Raw genomic sequence first — 15,226 nt, forward strand, 5'->3', positions numbered from 1 at the left:
GCGACAAGTGACTGTCTTTTTGAGTGAGCAATTGAACCATTAATTAAATTAACAGATTAGTCCATAAAACATTGATTAATTTAGGAAAGAAAAGTAGCTGAAACTGGAACTGATTCTCATGTTTAAGAATCTGATCAAATAAGCTACTTCATGCTTTTGAAGCTACTGTTGTCAATTTTTTGGGCCATCAAAACACCTTAAAATGCTCATTTCGAGATCAGGAAAATCAAAATTTTCTCGGGGGGGCATGCCCCCCAACCCCCCTAACAATATAATTTATGGGACCTGGCAGGCATCTGGGTATCTACAAAACCATATGATATGACCCTGATATGCAAGAATACTACTGATTCTATGTGGTCTATTGTATCCATTATACTCTATTCTATAGTCTTGCATATTGAATACTAATGCAAGACTAGTAGTCTTACATGTCACTGTTTATAACACAGAGCGACACGACAGGGGATCTGCGACACTACAGCGTGCCAGGGAGCTGCGCCTCACGGGAAGACCTCCAACCCCAAGAACCATTAGCACCCGGAAGAGGAGGAGGACTGAGGCAGAGTCAGTGTTTCACAGCTGAGCTCCAGAGAGGACAAGAGTCCATCAGTGTAACTCAAGATCATCCACAGGCTTGAAGAACCAACATGTGTAGATACAACAGAAGAACAAATACATCATACCGTCTAAATAGTTGATACAAGTCCAATCCTTGTAGCGGCGTGGTTAAAGAGTCTGTCCAGCACCCATGAGAACTGTGATGCTGAAGGGGGGAGGGGGGGTTTGAGCCGGACGATCTGACCCGAGGCAGCAGTGACGGCTGGAGGTTTGATCCAGGCTTCCAGGAGTGAACACGGACGGATATATTGGATGTATTACTGCAAACTGAATTTCTTTGCCAATTTATTCTTACATTTAGTTCTTAAACTTTTCACAATTCCTAAATCTGATGAACGAGACGCTTCAGACACACTGTAAAATACGCCCTCGGCCGTCTGTGGGCTTCATCAGCCATGTCCACTAGATACTGGTGCTGTAACTATTAAATATGATTTTAAATACTATTTATTATTTCTGAGTTACTGATGTGTGTGTACAGCGTGTTTCTACAGCATGACATTGTAAGAAAAACTGAATAAAGCCACTTTTCAGTAAATCATTTCATAGAGCTCATCTCTGAAATATTCAATAATACACAAACAATAAGAGCATTAAATATATAACAATATTTTAATTAAAATACTAAAAAAAATGCATTAAAAGAACAATGGCCATGCCGTTCAAACAAACAAGGCATAAAATACAAAGCATTAATAAACACACAACAGATGTTCGCAGGTCAGCGTCTCACACCTCCTGCACAGGCACTGAATGTCCTCAGTTTGCAGACCCAAAATATGACAGGGCGAAATTCAGCAGTGTGTCCTCGCTCTCCTCTCGGCCTATCAGAACAGACGCTCACAGGCTGGACACGAACTGGCATCGTACAGTAAAGCCACAACAAACACGTAAATCCCAAGGCAATAACCTGCGCTCCACACTGAGAGCTGAGGCAGAGGTCAGGTGTGTGTGACCGGGTTCTCCGGGTGGTGTGCGACTGACACACTGGGCTTTAACCGCAGGCCTGTCTTGCCACAGAAGGTTCTCTGGAAATCCTGAAACACACAGTGCATTTCTGCATTTCAATACAGCAGAACAGAAATAAAACAGATCAAATGTATAGAATAGGTGTAAACACCAGTTGTAAAAAACAAACACTACTGTTAATCATGATTACAGAAACACCACCAGTGTCTCTAGGAGTGCGGCTAGCGAAGAGATAACTTCTTTTTTACTCTCAGATTTTTGTTAGTCTTTTTTAATTGACTATCTCCAAATTCATTATGTAAATGCAAAATACATGCTTTTCCTGACTGATGAATAGTGTGATCTGAATAACGCTGGTATGCCATCAACAGTTTGTCTGGTGAGCAGAGGTGTCAGCACATCTACAACCTTGTATATACACAGATGTGAATGAAATCCTCTGAATACTTCATTCATGAGAAGGACGTCTGAGGAGACCTTTAGGTGTTCTTCTTACACAGTTTAATGTGGTAAACGCAGTTACAATTACATACATAATGTTTTGAGATTAATGTTTTACAAATAAAATTATAAAAAATAACTAAAACTAAAAAATGGAATATAGAAATATGAAATGCCTACTTTACAATTAATTTTAAACCACCAGTAGGTGGCAGCAAGTCTGATCGATTGAGTCACTGAGTCATTAATGAGAACTCATTCATGAGCGAAGCATGTGACAGTGTTTATGAACGGCTCACCGAATCCTAAACCAACCAGAGCAGACTCCCTCAGTAACTACACACACCGCCGCGTGTCGCTACAGGAACTACACACACCGCCGTGTGTCGCTACAGGAACTACACACACCGCCGTGTGTCGCTTCAGTGTCGCTACAGGAACTACACACACCGCCGTGTGTCGCTTCAGAGTCGCTTCAGGAACTACACACACCGCCGTGTGTCGCTTCAGTGTCGCTACAGGAACTACACACACCGCCGTGTGTCGCTTCAGAGTCGCTACAGGAACTACACACACCGCCGTGTGTCGCTTCAGTGTCGCTACAGGAACTACACACACCGCCGTGTGTCGATTCAGTGTCGCTACAGGAACTACACACACCGCCGTGTGTCACTTCAGTGTCGCTACAGGAACTACACACACCGCCGTGTGTCACTTCAGTGTCGCTACAGGAACTACACACACCGCCGTGTGTCGATTCAGTGTCGCTACAGGGACTACACACACCGCCGTGTGTCGCTTCAGTGTCGCTACAGGAACTACACACACCGCCGTGTGTCGATTCAGTGTCGCTACAGGAACTACACACACCGCCGTGTGTCACTTCAGTGTCGCTACAGGAACTACACACACCGCCGTGTGTCACTTCAGTGTCGCTACAGGAACTACACACACCGCCGTGTGTCGATTCAGTGTCGCTACAGGAACTACACACACCGCCGTGTGTCGATTCAGTGTCGCTACAGGAACTACACACACCGCCGTGTGTCGCTTCAGTGTCGCTACAGGAACTACACACTCCGCCGTGTGTCGCTTCAGTGTCGCTACAGGAACTACACACACCGCCGTGTGTCGCTTCAGTGTCGCTACAGGAACTACACACACCGCCGTGTGTCACTTCAGTGTCGCTACAGGGACTACACACACCGCCGTGTGTCGCTTCAGTGTCGCTACAGGAACTACACACACCGCCGTGTGTCACTTCAGTGTCGCTACAGGAACTACACACACCGCCGTGTGTCGATTCAGTGTCGCTACAGGAACTACACACACCGCCGTGTGTCGATTCAGTGTCGCTACAGGAACTACACACACCGCCGTGTGTCGCTTCAGTGTCGCTACAGGAACTACACACACCGCCGTGTGTCGCTTCAGAGTCGCTACAGGAACTACACACACCGCCGTGTGTCGCTTCAGGAACTACACACACCGCCGTGTGTCGCTTCAGTGTCGCTACAGGAACTACACACACCGCCGTGTGTCGCTTCAGAGTCGCTACAGGAACTACAAACACCGCCGTGTGTCGCTTCAGTGTCGCTACAGGAACTACACACACCGCCGTGTGTCGCTTCAGAGTCGCTACAGGAACTACACACACCGCCGTGTGTCGCTTCAGTGTCGCTACAGGAACTACACACACCGCCGTGTGTCGCTTCAGAGTCGCTACAGGAACTACACACACCGCCGTGTGTCGCTTCAGTGTCGCTACAGGAACTACACACACCGCCGTGTGTCGCTTCAGTGTCGCTACAGGAACTACACACACCGCCGTGTGTCGCTTCAGAGTCGCTACAGGAACTACACACACCGCCGTGTGTCGCTTCAGTGTCGCTACAGGAACTACACACACCGCCGTGTGTCGCTTCAGTGTCGCTACAGGAACTACACACACCGCCGTGTGTCGCTTCAGTGTCGCTACAGGAACTACACACACCGCCGTGTGTCGCTTCAGTGTCGCTACAGGAACTACACACACCGCCGTGTGTCGCTTCAGAGTCGCTACAGGAACTACACACACCGCTGTGTGTCGCTTCAGTGTCGCTACAGGAACTACACACACCGCCGTGTGTCGCTTCAGTGTCGCTACAGGAACTACACACACCGCCGTGTGTCGCTTCAGAGTCGCTTCAGGAACTACACACACCGCCGTGTGTCGCTTCAGAGTCGCTACAGGAACTACACACACCGCTGTGTGTCGCTTCAGTGTCGCTACAGGAACTACACACACCGCCGTGTGTCGCTTCAGTGTCGCTACAGGAACTACACACACCGCCGTGTGTCGCTTCAGTGTCGCTACAGGAACTACACACACCGCCGTGTGTCGCTTCAGTGTCGCTACAGGAACTACACACACCGCCGTGTGTCGCTTCAGAGTCGCTACAGGAACTACACACACCGCCGTGTGTCGCTTCAGAGTCGCTACAGGAACTACACACACCGCCGTGTGTCGCTTCAGAGTCGCTACAGGAACTACACACACCGCCGTGTGTCGCTTCAGAGTCGCTACAGGAACTACACACACCGCCGTGTGTCGCTTCAGAGTCGCTACAGGAACTACACACACCGCCGTGTGTCGCTTCAGAGTCGCTACAGGAACTACACACACCGCCGTGTGTCGCTTCAGTGTCGCTACAGGAACTACACACTCCGCCGTGTGTCGCTTCAGTGTCGCTACAGGAACTACACACACCGCCGTGTGTCACTTCAGTGTCACTACAGGAACTACACACACCGCCGTGTGTCGCTTCAGTGTCGCTACAGGAACTACACACACCGCCGTGTGTCGATTCAGTGTCGCTACAGGAACTACACACACCGCCGTGTGTCGCTTCAGTGTCGCTACAGGGACTACACACACCGCCGTGTGTCGATTCAGTGTCGCTACAGGAACTACACACACCGCCGTGTGTCGCTTCAGTGTCGCTACAGGAACTACACACACCGCCGTGTGTCGCTTCAGTGTCGCTACAGGAACTACACACACCGCCGTGTGTCGCTTCAGTGTCGCTACAGGAACTACACACACCGCCGTGTGTCGCTTCAGAGTCGCTACAGGAACTACACACACCGCCGTGTGTCGATTCAGTGTCGCTACAGGAACTACACACACCGCCGTGTGTCGCTTCAGTGTCGCTACAGGAACTACACACACCGCCGTGTGTCGCTTCAGAGTCGCTACAGGAACTACACACACCGCCGTGTGTCGCTTCAGAGTCGCTACAGGAACTACACACACCGCCGTGTGTCGATTCAGTGTCGCTACAGGAACTACACACACCGCCGTGTGTCGCTTCAGGAACTACACACACCGCCGTGTGTCACTTCAGTGTCGCTACAGGAACTACACACACCGCCGTGTGTCACTTCAGTGTCGCTACAGGAACTACACACACCGCCGTGTGTCGCTTCAGTGTCGCTACAGGAACTACACACACCGCCGTGTGTCGCTTTAGTGTCGCTACAGGAACTACACACACCGCCGTGTGTCACTTCAGTGTCGCTACAGGAACTACACACACCGCCGTGTGTCGCTTCAGAGTCGCTACAGGAACTACACACACCGCCGTGTGTCGCTTCAGTGTCGCTACAGGAACTACACACACCGCCGTGTGTCGCTTCAGTGTCGCTACAGGAACTACACACACCGCCGTGTGTCGCTTCAGTGTCGCTACAGGAACTACACACACCGCCGTGTGTCGCTTCAGAGTCGCTACAGGAACTACACACACCGCCGTGTGTCGCTTCAGTGTCGCTACAGGAACTACACACACCGCCGTGTGTCGCTTCAGTGTCACTACAGGAACTACACACACCGCCGTGTGTCGCTTCAGAGTCGCTACAGGAACTACACACACCGCCGTGTGTCGCTTCAGTGTCGCTACAGGAACTACACACACCGCCGTGTGTCGCTTCAGTGTCACTACAGGAACTACACACACCGCCGTGTGTCGCTTCAGTGTCGCTACAGGAACTACACACACCGCCGTGTGTCGCTTTAGTGTCGCTACAGGAACTACACACACCGCCGTGTGTCGCTTCAGTGTCGCTACAGGAACTACACACACCGCCGTGTGTCGCTTCAGTGTCGCTACAGGAACTACACACACCGCCGTGTGTCGCTTCAGTGTCGCTACAGGAACTACACACACCGCCGTGTGTCGCTTCAGGAACTATTATATTTAGATATTTAGAGGCTTTGTTCGCCACAGACCTTATTTCAGGCGATTTAGCAAAAACCCATAGACTTTAGAGCGAGGGAACCGTAGTGCTAAAATGTTAACTCACTTCCGCGTTTTGGCCTACAGAGTGACGTCGTAACTTCGGCACCAACCCACCGAACGAATATTCGAATATTCTGGTCTAGCCCTACTCCAGATAACACTTTCAGCAATACCAACAGTTTCTAAGAAGCCAGTGAAGAGTCTTGGTAGATGGTATGATGGGGATCTAAGGGACACAGTTCGAGTGGGAGAAGTTAGACGGCAAGCAGTGGAAGGGTTGAAGAGCATAAACAGCTGCGCTTTACCTGGCAATCAAAAACTCTGGTGCTTTCAATTTGGTCTACCACCAAGGTTGCTGTGGCCACTGACGGTGTACGAGGTTTCTTTGACAAGTGTGGATAAGCTGGAAGCATTAATAAGGTCATACATCAGGAAATGGTTGGGAGGTCCACGTTGCCTCAGCAGAGTAAGACTTTATAGTAAAGGAATATTGCAGCTGCCAGTCACTGCTTTAAGTGTGCCAAGGTCAGGCTGGAAATGACCTTAGTAGAGTCACGTGACAAATGTGTAAGGGAGGCAGCCCCTGTGATAAAAACTGGTAGAAAGTGATCAGCAGAGAAATCTATAGTGGAGGCAAAGGCTGCCCTTCAAATTGGGGATATTGTGGGACAGGGACAGCAGGGAAGAGGGGGTTTGGGCTCAGTTTAGCTTCTCCTAAATGGCACAAGGCAGGCCCAGCTCAAAGGAGGAAGATGGTAGTCAACGAGGTGCGAAAGCAGGAGAGGATGAGGTGTATAAAGGCCATTTCCCAGGCCAAGCAGGGAGAGTGGATGAGATGGGAGAGTGTGGAACAATGCAAGATGGGGTGGCAAGACCTTTGGTCAATGGAAGAGAGTAGGATCAGTTTCCTTATCAGGTCAACATATGATGTCCTCCCATCACAGCAGAACCTAAACCTCTGGGTAGGAGAGGATCCCTCTTGTCCTTTGTGTTCATCACCTCCCACATTAAGGCACATTCTGACAGGATGTAAGGAGGCTCTTAGCCAGGGTCAGTTTACTTGGCGCCATGACCAAGTACTGCGATGAGTGGCTTTAGCATTGGAAGGCAAGCGTAGTGTGATTGGTGTGATTGCAGGTTAATAATGAATAAATGAAGATGACTTGACTTGAGTCGTTACTAGTGGGTTACTATAAATACATTTCATGTATAAAATTTATACATAAAAGATGCATTATTCATGTGAATTATGAACCCGTATATAGTAGTTCTCTGAGAGGTATAAAAAAGAAATACTAGTTTATCTAATAGTGAACTAGCACATTCAACTGAGCGCTATTTCTTAGTAATGTGTTAATGACTGTTTCTTGTTGGTTAATAGTAGTTACTGGAGTGTTAATATTGCGTTACTCATGTGTTCCTGTGTAGAGTTGTTCATTAATGAAGGAACAGTGTTATAAAGTGTTGCCGACTGTTCTACTACTAAGACCACGCGTCACACATCCCTTTCCCATGATGACCCACTGGCACGCTCAGGCAAACACAGAGCGGTGGCGGGTGTGTGAGGTGTGTGTGTGAGGGCACCTGTTTGAGGTAGTCTCCGTGGATCTCCTGTATGTATTTGAGGAAGGCTGTGGTCCACTGCAGTGTGGTGGCCTTATCAGTGTCAGAATAACAGAACGGCACCAGCAGGTTCAGCTCGTCACAGCACAGGCGGATCCTCCTCCTGAGGACACACACACACATGCTACATCTCTGACCCTAACACTGAATGCATGGGTTCACGTATTAGTGCTGTACACCACCTGCGATCACGCTCCTTTCTATTGTGCACTTCTTTGCGTTGCGTTCGATCCATGAGAGGTCTGGTGCGGTCTCGCTGAGCACAGGACAGACTGGCACGTATCCTCCAGTTCTCTGAGCGCTGCGTGACATCAGAGGGCCTGAGCACCCGAGCCCGAACACGCTTGATGACATGAGCTTTATTCACCTCATCTTAGGGGAACAGCCAGAACACACACACACACATAAACTAGGCTTTCACATCAGTTTAAATTCAATATTTACTCACTGGTATGACTTTCCTCCTTTCATGGAACATATAATGAGTTTTAGTTGATTATAAACATTGCTCTTAAGAACAAAACCCTGTTCTTACACTGTGACATTAAAGTGAAGTGACTTGATGAGCTTAGATTTCCTTGATGTATTGAAATATTTCCAATTGAATCAAAGTTTTGAGAAATTATGTTTTTAATTTGGTTCATCCAATTGCTCTTAAACAGTAACTAAATAGCAATTTAAATAGTGAAGATTTTCATTAAATCAATGCAAAACTGATGATGCTAACAGAATTAGTCAATCACAGGCCGATCTCGAATCTGCCTTTTCTGTCAAAGATACTGGAAAAAGCAGTATCCTCACAACTGTGCTCCTTTCTTGAAAGAAATGATATCTGCGAGGACTTTCAATCAGGATTTAGACCACATCATAGTACCGAGACAGCTCTCTTTAGAGTCACAAATAATCTGCTCTTATCGTCCGATCGTGGTTGTATCTCTCTATTAGTGCTACTCGATCTTAGTGCTGCATTTGACACAATTGACCACAACATTCTTTTAAATAGACTAGAAAACTATGTTGGCATTAGTGGAAGTGCATTAGCATGGTTTAAATTATCTGACTTATCTGACCGTTATCGGTCTGTAGCAGTAAATGAAGGTTTTATTGGTCACAAGTTCAGTTTGGAGTACCACAAGGCTCAGTACTAGGACCGCTGCTGTTCACTCTGTACATGCTGCCATTAGGAGATATCATTAGGAAACATCGAGTTAGCTTTCACTGCTGATGATACCCAGCTGTATATTCCCAGCTGTACGAAACTTACCAATTCACAAAATTAACGGAATGCATTGCTGATATAAAAAATTGGATGACTAGCAATTTCCTACTACTAAATTTTGCAAAAACAGAGAGACTAATTATTGGACAAAAAACTTCCACACGTAAGACATTTATGTAGTTCAGTCGAGAGCTGTGAGTGATTCCCTCTTTTTTTATTGTTTTAACATTAATAAAGACCCAATGCACAGATCTAATATTCAGGATACATACAATGATGTACACTTGGTAATGTGGTTATTCTTGGCATTTTTAATGATTAATTTAATGATTTAATGTGAATGAGTGCCTGTGTATGTGCTGAATGCAGCCGAAAATGATGTTGTAATATTAAATTAAAAACGAGACCCCTACTTGACTCTTTTTTAGTGCATATTTAGTGCTTGCATAGGTCATATGGAGTACTTATACAATGTGGAAATAAGTATCTTGTGTTCCAATGATGGAGGAAAGTCATATAGCTTTAGAACAGCCTAAAGGTATTTATAAATAACAATAATCTGCTGATAAGTAACTAATTTGAAAAATCAATCATTATTCAGATTTGTAAGACTGTAAGGAGTCTTACTCTTGAGTGTGCCGGCAGTCTGCAGGTCAGCAGGGCCAGTGTGAATGAGACACAGCGGTCTGAAACTCTCAGGCACCTCTGCAGGGATGAGCAGCTCAGACTGTTGAACATAGGAAATCACTCATTAACAACAACAGCCAACAGGCACACACCGAAGTGCATTTGAATGGCATGAGGATAAGCACCTACAGTTTTTAACAGATGTCCTTCGTGTGGATACGTGCCTTGGGTTTTCCCCATCTTGTCTGCATTCGAGGATATTCCTGAAGTGTTCGTAGAGTGGCAATGCACTGATAAAAATCTGGAACACAAATTATGAAATCATGTCAAAATTGATATAAAGCAGGGATTCTCAAACTATTTATATCAGTCAAACATATTTTTTATTTTTACTGATACCAATCCAATACCACTGCAGTTTTTTTTAATCAAATAGAATTTCTATAACTCTGTGTTGAACTGATAATGAACTGATAATCACTCTTTTGTGTGTTAAACACAATCTACTTAATACACACAACTTAATTTGAAAGAAAAAACAACAAATCCACAAAATATATGGTCATAATCTATGACAAAAAATGCTATTATAAACTAGATTAGTGGATAATTCAGCAGTAAGGGACAGCTGAGGGAAAATTTTACATGACCTTGAATTGAATGACTTAAATATTAATTTAGATCTAACATTATACTATACAATGGCTTCAGAACACTTATAAGAAACATTTATGGTGCTTTATAATGTTTTTGTGCCTTTTGTGGGGTTTAACAATAACACAGTAAAGCCCGTTACTGGCAGGTCGTGTGTAGGCTGAGAGGGATTTGCATGCGGGTGTGATGTTCATCCTGTTCACCGAGCCTAAATTCAGGAGATCCTATCGTATCTGTCATGCCAGTTTCTGTTAGGACCATATTTAGGACAAAACTATTACAGCATGACATTTCTCAAGTGCAAAATCTTATAGGAAAGGGTATTACAGAAGCATCCTAACTCCACAAAAACCCTACAACGGTCTTAACGTCAGGACAACCCCAATGTGTGCTGACTTCAGAATTATTTGAAGCCAACTGTACAAATCACACAATAATAGCCATGTCTGAGAGTGCCCTCACATTTACGAGTGCTAAGAGTAAGAGAAAGATCAGCGATGTGACTCTGTGAACACCGTGAGGATGATGATGAGCGACGGCACTGAGAGAGGACAGGCCTGGACTATTTTAGTTTAGTTTATGAGTGTGGCAGTCGGCTGTAAAGTGCTGCCGGTGCCTTTACTTTCGTTTTGTGTTTATTTATTTTATGATTATTAAAGTTGTTAAATGTACGCTGGTTTCCGCCTCCTTCTTCCCACAACAACATTTTGTTTCTTCATTGTAACCTCTAGACCAGAGTTTAGCGTCAGCTTCACAGCAGCAGTTTGCCTGTCGTTGGTGGCTTGGCAAAAGGCCTGAGAGTCGATTACTGAACTCGTCAAGGGGTTTAAGGTTTCCTAATTACAGATGAGATTATGTAAAATAGAATACAAATCCTAAGTCAACTAAAGATTTGCTTCTGTAATACGAATTTGTGAAAAATCCTGTGAAATAATAAAAAAATGTGTTTATCAGTTTGGCTAGTAGTTTTTAATATAGTAGCTATCGAAAAACTTTAAGTGAGCTTCAGTAATAAATGAAAAGCAAAGTTATTTTTAAAGTTTTCTCAATTAAAAACTTATCTTAAACTACAGTATGAGATGGTTTAAAAAACTGCTAAATCTATGCTAGTGTTTCTGGCGGAGAATCTTTAGCAGGTCTAGCCTGGCATAATGCCTTTGATGTCGTCAATGTTTAATTGGCCTTTTTTTTTAATCTATTTAAATACATTCTTTTAGTTTACAGCATTTGTTTAAATTTTACTGAAGCAAATAGTCTTATGTCTTACTTTGTTTCTATCTTGTTTGGTAACCTAATGGTCAGGGTTTGTAAAATAATCAAGCTTTTCAGAGTCGTGATTCTCCTTTAGCCAGAATCGAGTGACCCTATGGTGTGGTGTGGTGTAGTGAGTGACCTTTTCTCCAGGCAGACTCGTGCCGGTGGACTTGGTTGGCGCTCCAGCGGCCCTCTCCGGTGCGGCCCGTCTGCTCCGGCACACTCAGCTCGGTCCAGCACAGAGCCGGGCACCTCCACATCCCCGTCAGGGGTCGCCTCGCACCGCAGCATCCGGATCTCCTGCAGGGCGGACACGCTCTCCTCCAGCTGAGAGAAGCCCGAGCTGCCCGTCTCCGGCCCCGGGGCCTCCATGTGGCTCTGGATCATGTGCTGGAGGTACTCCACCTCGCTCATCTCCATCAGGCTGAACTGGCATCCCGGACCCCCTGCCGCGGACCCCGCCTCACACGCGGGACGGTCCTCTGACGAGGCACAGGTCACTGATGTGCTCATCCTGAAACACAGCCACCGCCTCATCAACTCACACACCATCACTGAGTTTTCTGAACTGCTAAACACCAAACCCCATTCTCTGAATTAAATTCTCAATAGTCTAAACCAATTTGTCTAATAAATCACTCTTTCTGTAAAACATTAAACAAGTTCAGGTGTTTAAAATACTGTTTGCAAATCTCATCATACACTCTGTTTTTCAAAACTAAACACATTCTCCCTCAATAAAACACATTTCACACTGTGATGCACTTATGTTTCAAAATGTTAAAAGCAGGCAGGCAAAAGTTAAACACAACTACAGCACAGTTGTCACTGTTTACACACAACGACTCAAAATAATTTGAAGTCGTTCCTCTCATTCCTTTTTTTTTTTTTTTTTTAGGTAGAGCATATCACAATTTTGGTCCAGTGATTCGGCCCTTGTGTTGATTATGTGGAGACAGTAGCTCCTGCTGAGCCAAGGACACTCGTGTAAGAATATAACTGAATACTAATGCTGTTCGTTTAGGCTTCCAGACAGTTCAGCTAATTTACATGCAGAAAGTAGTTGTTTTGTGCTAATAATAGTTGACCTCAATCTCAATGTAATAAAATTAAATAAAAATGTAAACTTTTTTTTGCATTCTTATTTAGATATCTATCTATCTATATATATATATATATATATATATATATATATATATATGCACATTGTCAAGGGTTTGTGTACCTCAATGGGAGTTTTTCCAGCTACATTTAATAAATTTCCCTTTTGTTCCGGTCATTGCCTCCTGAGTTTAATTTATTTTCTGCCTCTATTGCCAAGTAATACTGCTTTCATGCCTATTAACTAATTTCTCGAATATTTGAACTCATTCCTAATAATGTGGTCACAACATTGCATAATACAAGTCGCAACATGACTGAATGTTGATACCAACCATGGATGGTAACAATACAAGAGGAAGAGTGTGTGAAGGATTTTCCCTTAGCCTGCAAAGATGATAGTCTGAGATGTAGACAGAGTCAACATGAGGCAGAATCGACATCTCTCTGACCTTGATCAAATCATCTGAGTGACTATAACATGCTTTTCATTTGGAGTTTTTTTTACGGTAACCTTTTGGGCTTTTGCAGTTGGTCACGGAATTTTCACAGTTTGCAAGTGGTTAATATACAGACATTTGATGGGCCTACTATACAATATCCATTACAATACTACACTTGCAGTGCATACATTTACCATTTATTCACCTTACTACTATAACATTACTTTTTTACATAACTGAAAAATGAGTTTACTTTGTTACAGTATACTTTTTTCTGTAACTGCATGCTTTGGATTCAATGTTCTCCATGTTTTTGATGTAGTGTCTCATGAATGATCTGTAGTGTTTATAATTTTGGCAGCTGGCTGTGTGTATGATCCGAGAGCATTGTTTGATTTCGAGCAGATAAAATGGTTTTGAGGCAATTGTGGTAATTGTGGTTTTGAGACAGAACTTCACTGAATGAAATTTTGGTTTTGTGTTCAACGTTTTGAGAAAGTTAGTGATGGTTAAGAAATGTGTTTTCGAGAAACTGTAATAACTGCATGTTATGTGTTGTAGACACACATTCAAGTCTGGCTCCATTAGCTATGACAATTTTCACAATCTAAACAATTCTCATTGGATTAAAGTCTCTGAATTTTTTTTTTTTTTTTTGTCTCATTGAATATTCTGTTTAGCTCAAAGTATGTAGCTACCATTAGTTTAAATCGGTAAAAATAGGTTATGGAAGCCATTTCATGTTAACTCCTGCTTTTACAGTAACGCTAGGAACAATAACTTGCCAACTATCATGGTTTTGGATAAATTTATTGGGACAACAGATTCTCTTACAATTTAAACTGTTCTCAGGGAAATTACAATAAGTTAGTATATTTAACCAAAACACAGTCTTGGCGAAGGCCTCAACTTCCCGAGTTTTCCCGCCCTCACATCCCGCATTTAACAGTTGACTGAATCTATCACGACAGTTATTGAAGCACATAATGCCTGCGAATCGTGGGTCGCCAGTAGGGAGTGAAAACAGCTCCGTGGACCCGGTAATCGGTGCCTGAGGGGACTCACCTGACAAGGAGCGGCTGGACCCGGAGACGACAGGCGGTTTCTCCCGTTAGTGACGTCACTCACTGGCACCCGCGCCCGCTCGGCTGGCCTTTATTTATTTTGGCTCAATCACGCGATTATCTTGTAATAACTTTATATTAAACATGGAAAGACCCATGAACAGCAATATATTCCTCATCTTTTATGAATAGGTATAATATTTTAAATACGCAAATTACACCCAATGAAGTACGAGGACAGACATTCTTATCATTAAACTAAATTACTTTCAGGAGTGTAATAATATATCGCAGTACAAAAAGTAGTGATATTCTGTATATTTCACCCAAAATAAAATGACTATATGAGAAATATACTTTTTTTCAGTTTTAAGTGACAGTAGGCTACTACATATACACTACTATATATAGCCTACTATATAATGTTGAATATAATGTATAATAATGGGGGAATATCTGCGAATACAGATAAAGCCAAACATCTTATATTACCAGTGAAAAGTGGCCTACATTATTATAGATATTATATAATCAGTGACAGAATGCAGGCATATTCATCTACAATAATTCAGCATTTTCAGCTTCAAAATCATGAATATTGTTATTCTGGTGTCTCTATGTCCTGTGCTTTGGGTTTCAGCACCAAGTCCAAGCCCATTCATTTACACCTACAATTTAAAACCAAATTTACCATTTTAATCAACAGTAAAATAAAAAAAAAAAATAACATAAGAATATTTAGTATAAGTATAAAGATAAAAGTATAACGTTTTATCATATGTCTTGGAGTGTCACAATAATATCGTATAGAGAGTTCAGTATCGACTCAGGACATGAAGGTATCGTTACACCCCTAGTCCTTATTGTGATCAGAATCCATCAATGATTGTCAAAAGCTGGCTAAGATATGTCCTAACAAAAACAATGAGT

The 15,226-nt window shown here is 43.9% G+C and overlaps 1 protein-coding gene across 1 annotated transcript; it reads right to left on the reverse strand.

Annotated features, from left to right (window-relative positions):
* Positions 1-1,214: 1,214 nt before the first annotated feature.
* Positions 1,215-12,211, reverse strand: LOC120479047 (uncharacterized). The gene is made up of 6 exons (XM_039671320.2): positions 11,828-12,211; positions 9,970-10,081; positions 9,781-9,880; positions 8,117-8,306; positions 7,896-8,037; positions 1,215-1,658 (listed from the first exon to the last, which is right to left on the reverse strand). The coding sequence occupies exons 1-6, from the start codon at positions 12,199-12,201 to the stop codon at positions 1,563-1,565; spliced, it is 1,014 nt and encodes a 337-aa protein (XP_039527254.2). The 5' UTR covers positions 12,202-12,211; the 3' UTR covers positions 1,215-1,562.
* Positions 12,212-15,226: the final 3,015 nt, after the last annotated feature.

This window comes from Pimephales promelas, chromosome 20 (assembly GCF_988280905.1).
Source record: "Pimephales promelas chromosome 20, fPimPro1.hap1.1, whole genome shotgun sequence".
Classification (NCBI taxonomy): Eukaryota; Metazoa; Chordata; class Actinopteri; order Cypriniformes; family Leuciscidae; genus Pimephales; species Pimephales promelas.

Excerpts from the sequence above, each read along its gene's own strand:
- LOC120479047 (XM_039671320.2), bottom strand. The coding sequence starts at position 12,201 with ATGAGCACATCAGTGACCTGTGCCTCGTCAGAGGACCGTCCCGCGTGT. Across the intron at positions 8,307-9,780 it reads GACTGCCGGCACACTCAAGA|ATGAGGTGAATAAAGCTCAT; the intron begins GTAAGACTCCTT and ends TGTTCCCCTAAG. Across the intron at positions 1,659-7,895 it reads ACGGAGACTACCTCAAACAG|GATTTCCAGAGAACCTTCTG; the intron begins GTGCCCTCACAC and ends TGTGTGTTTCAG.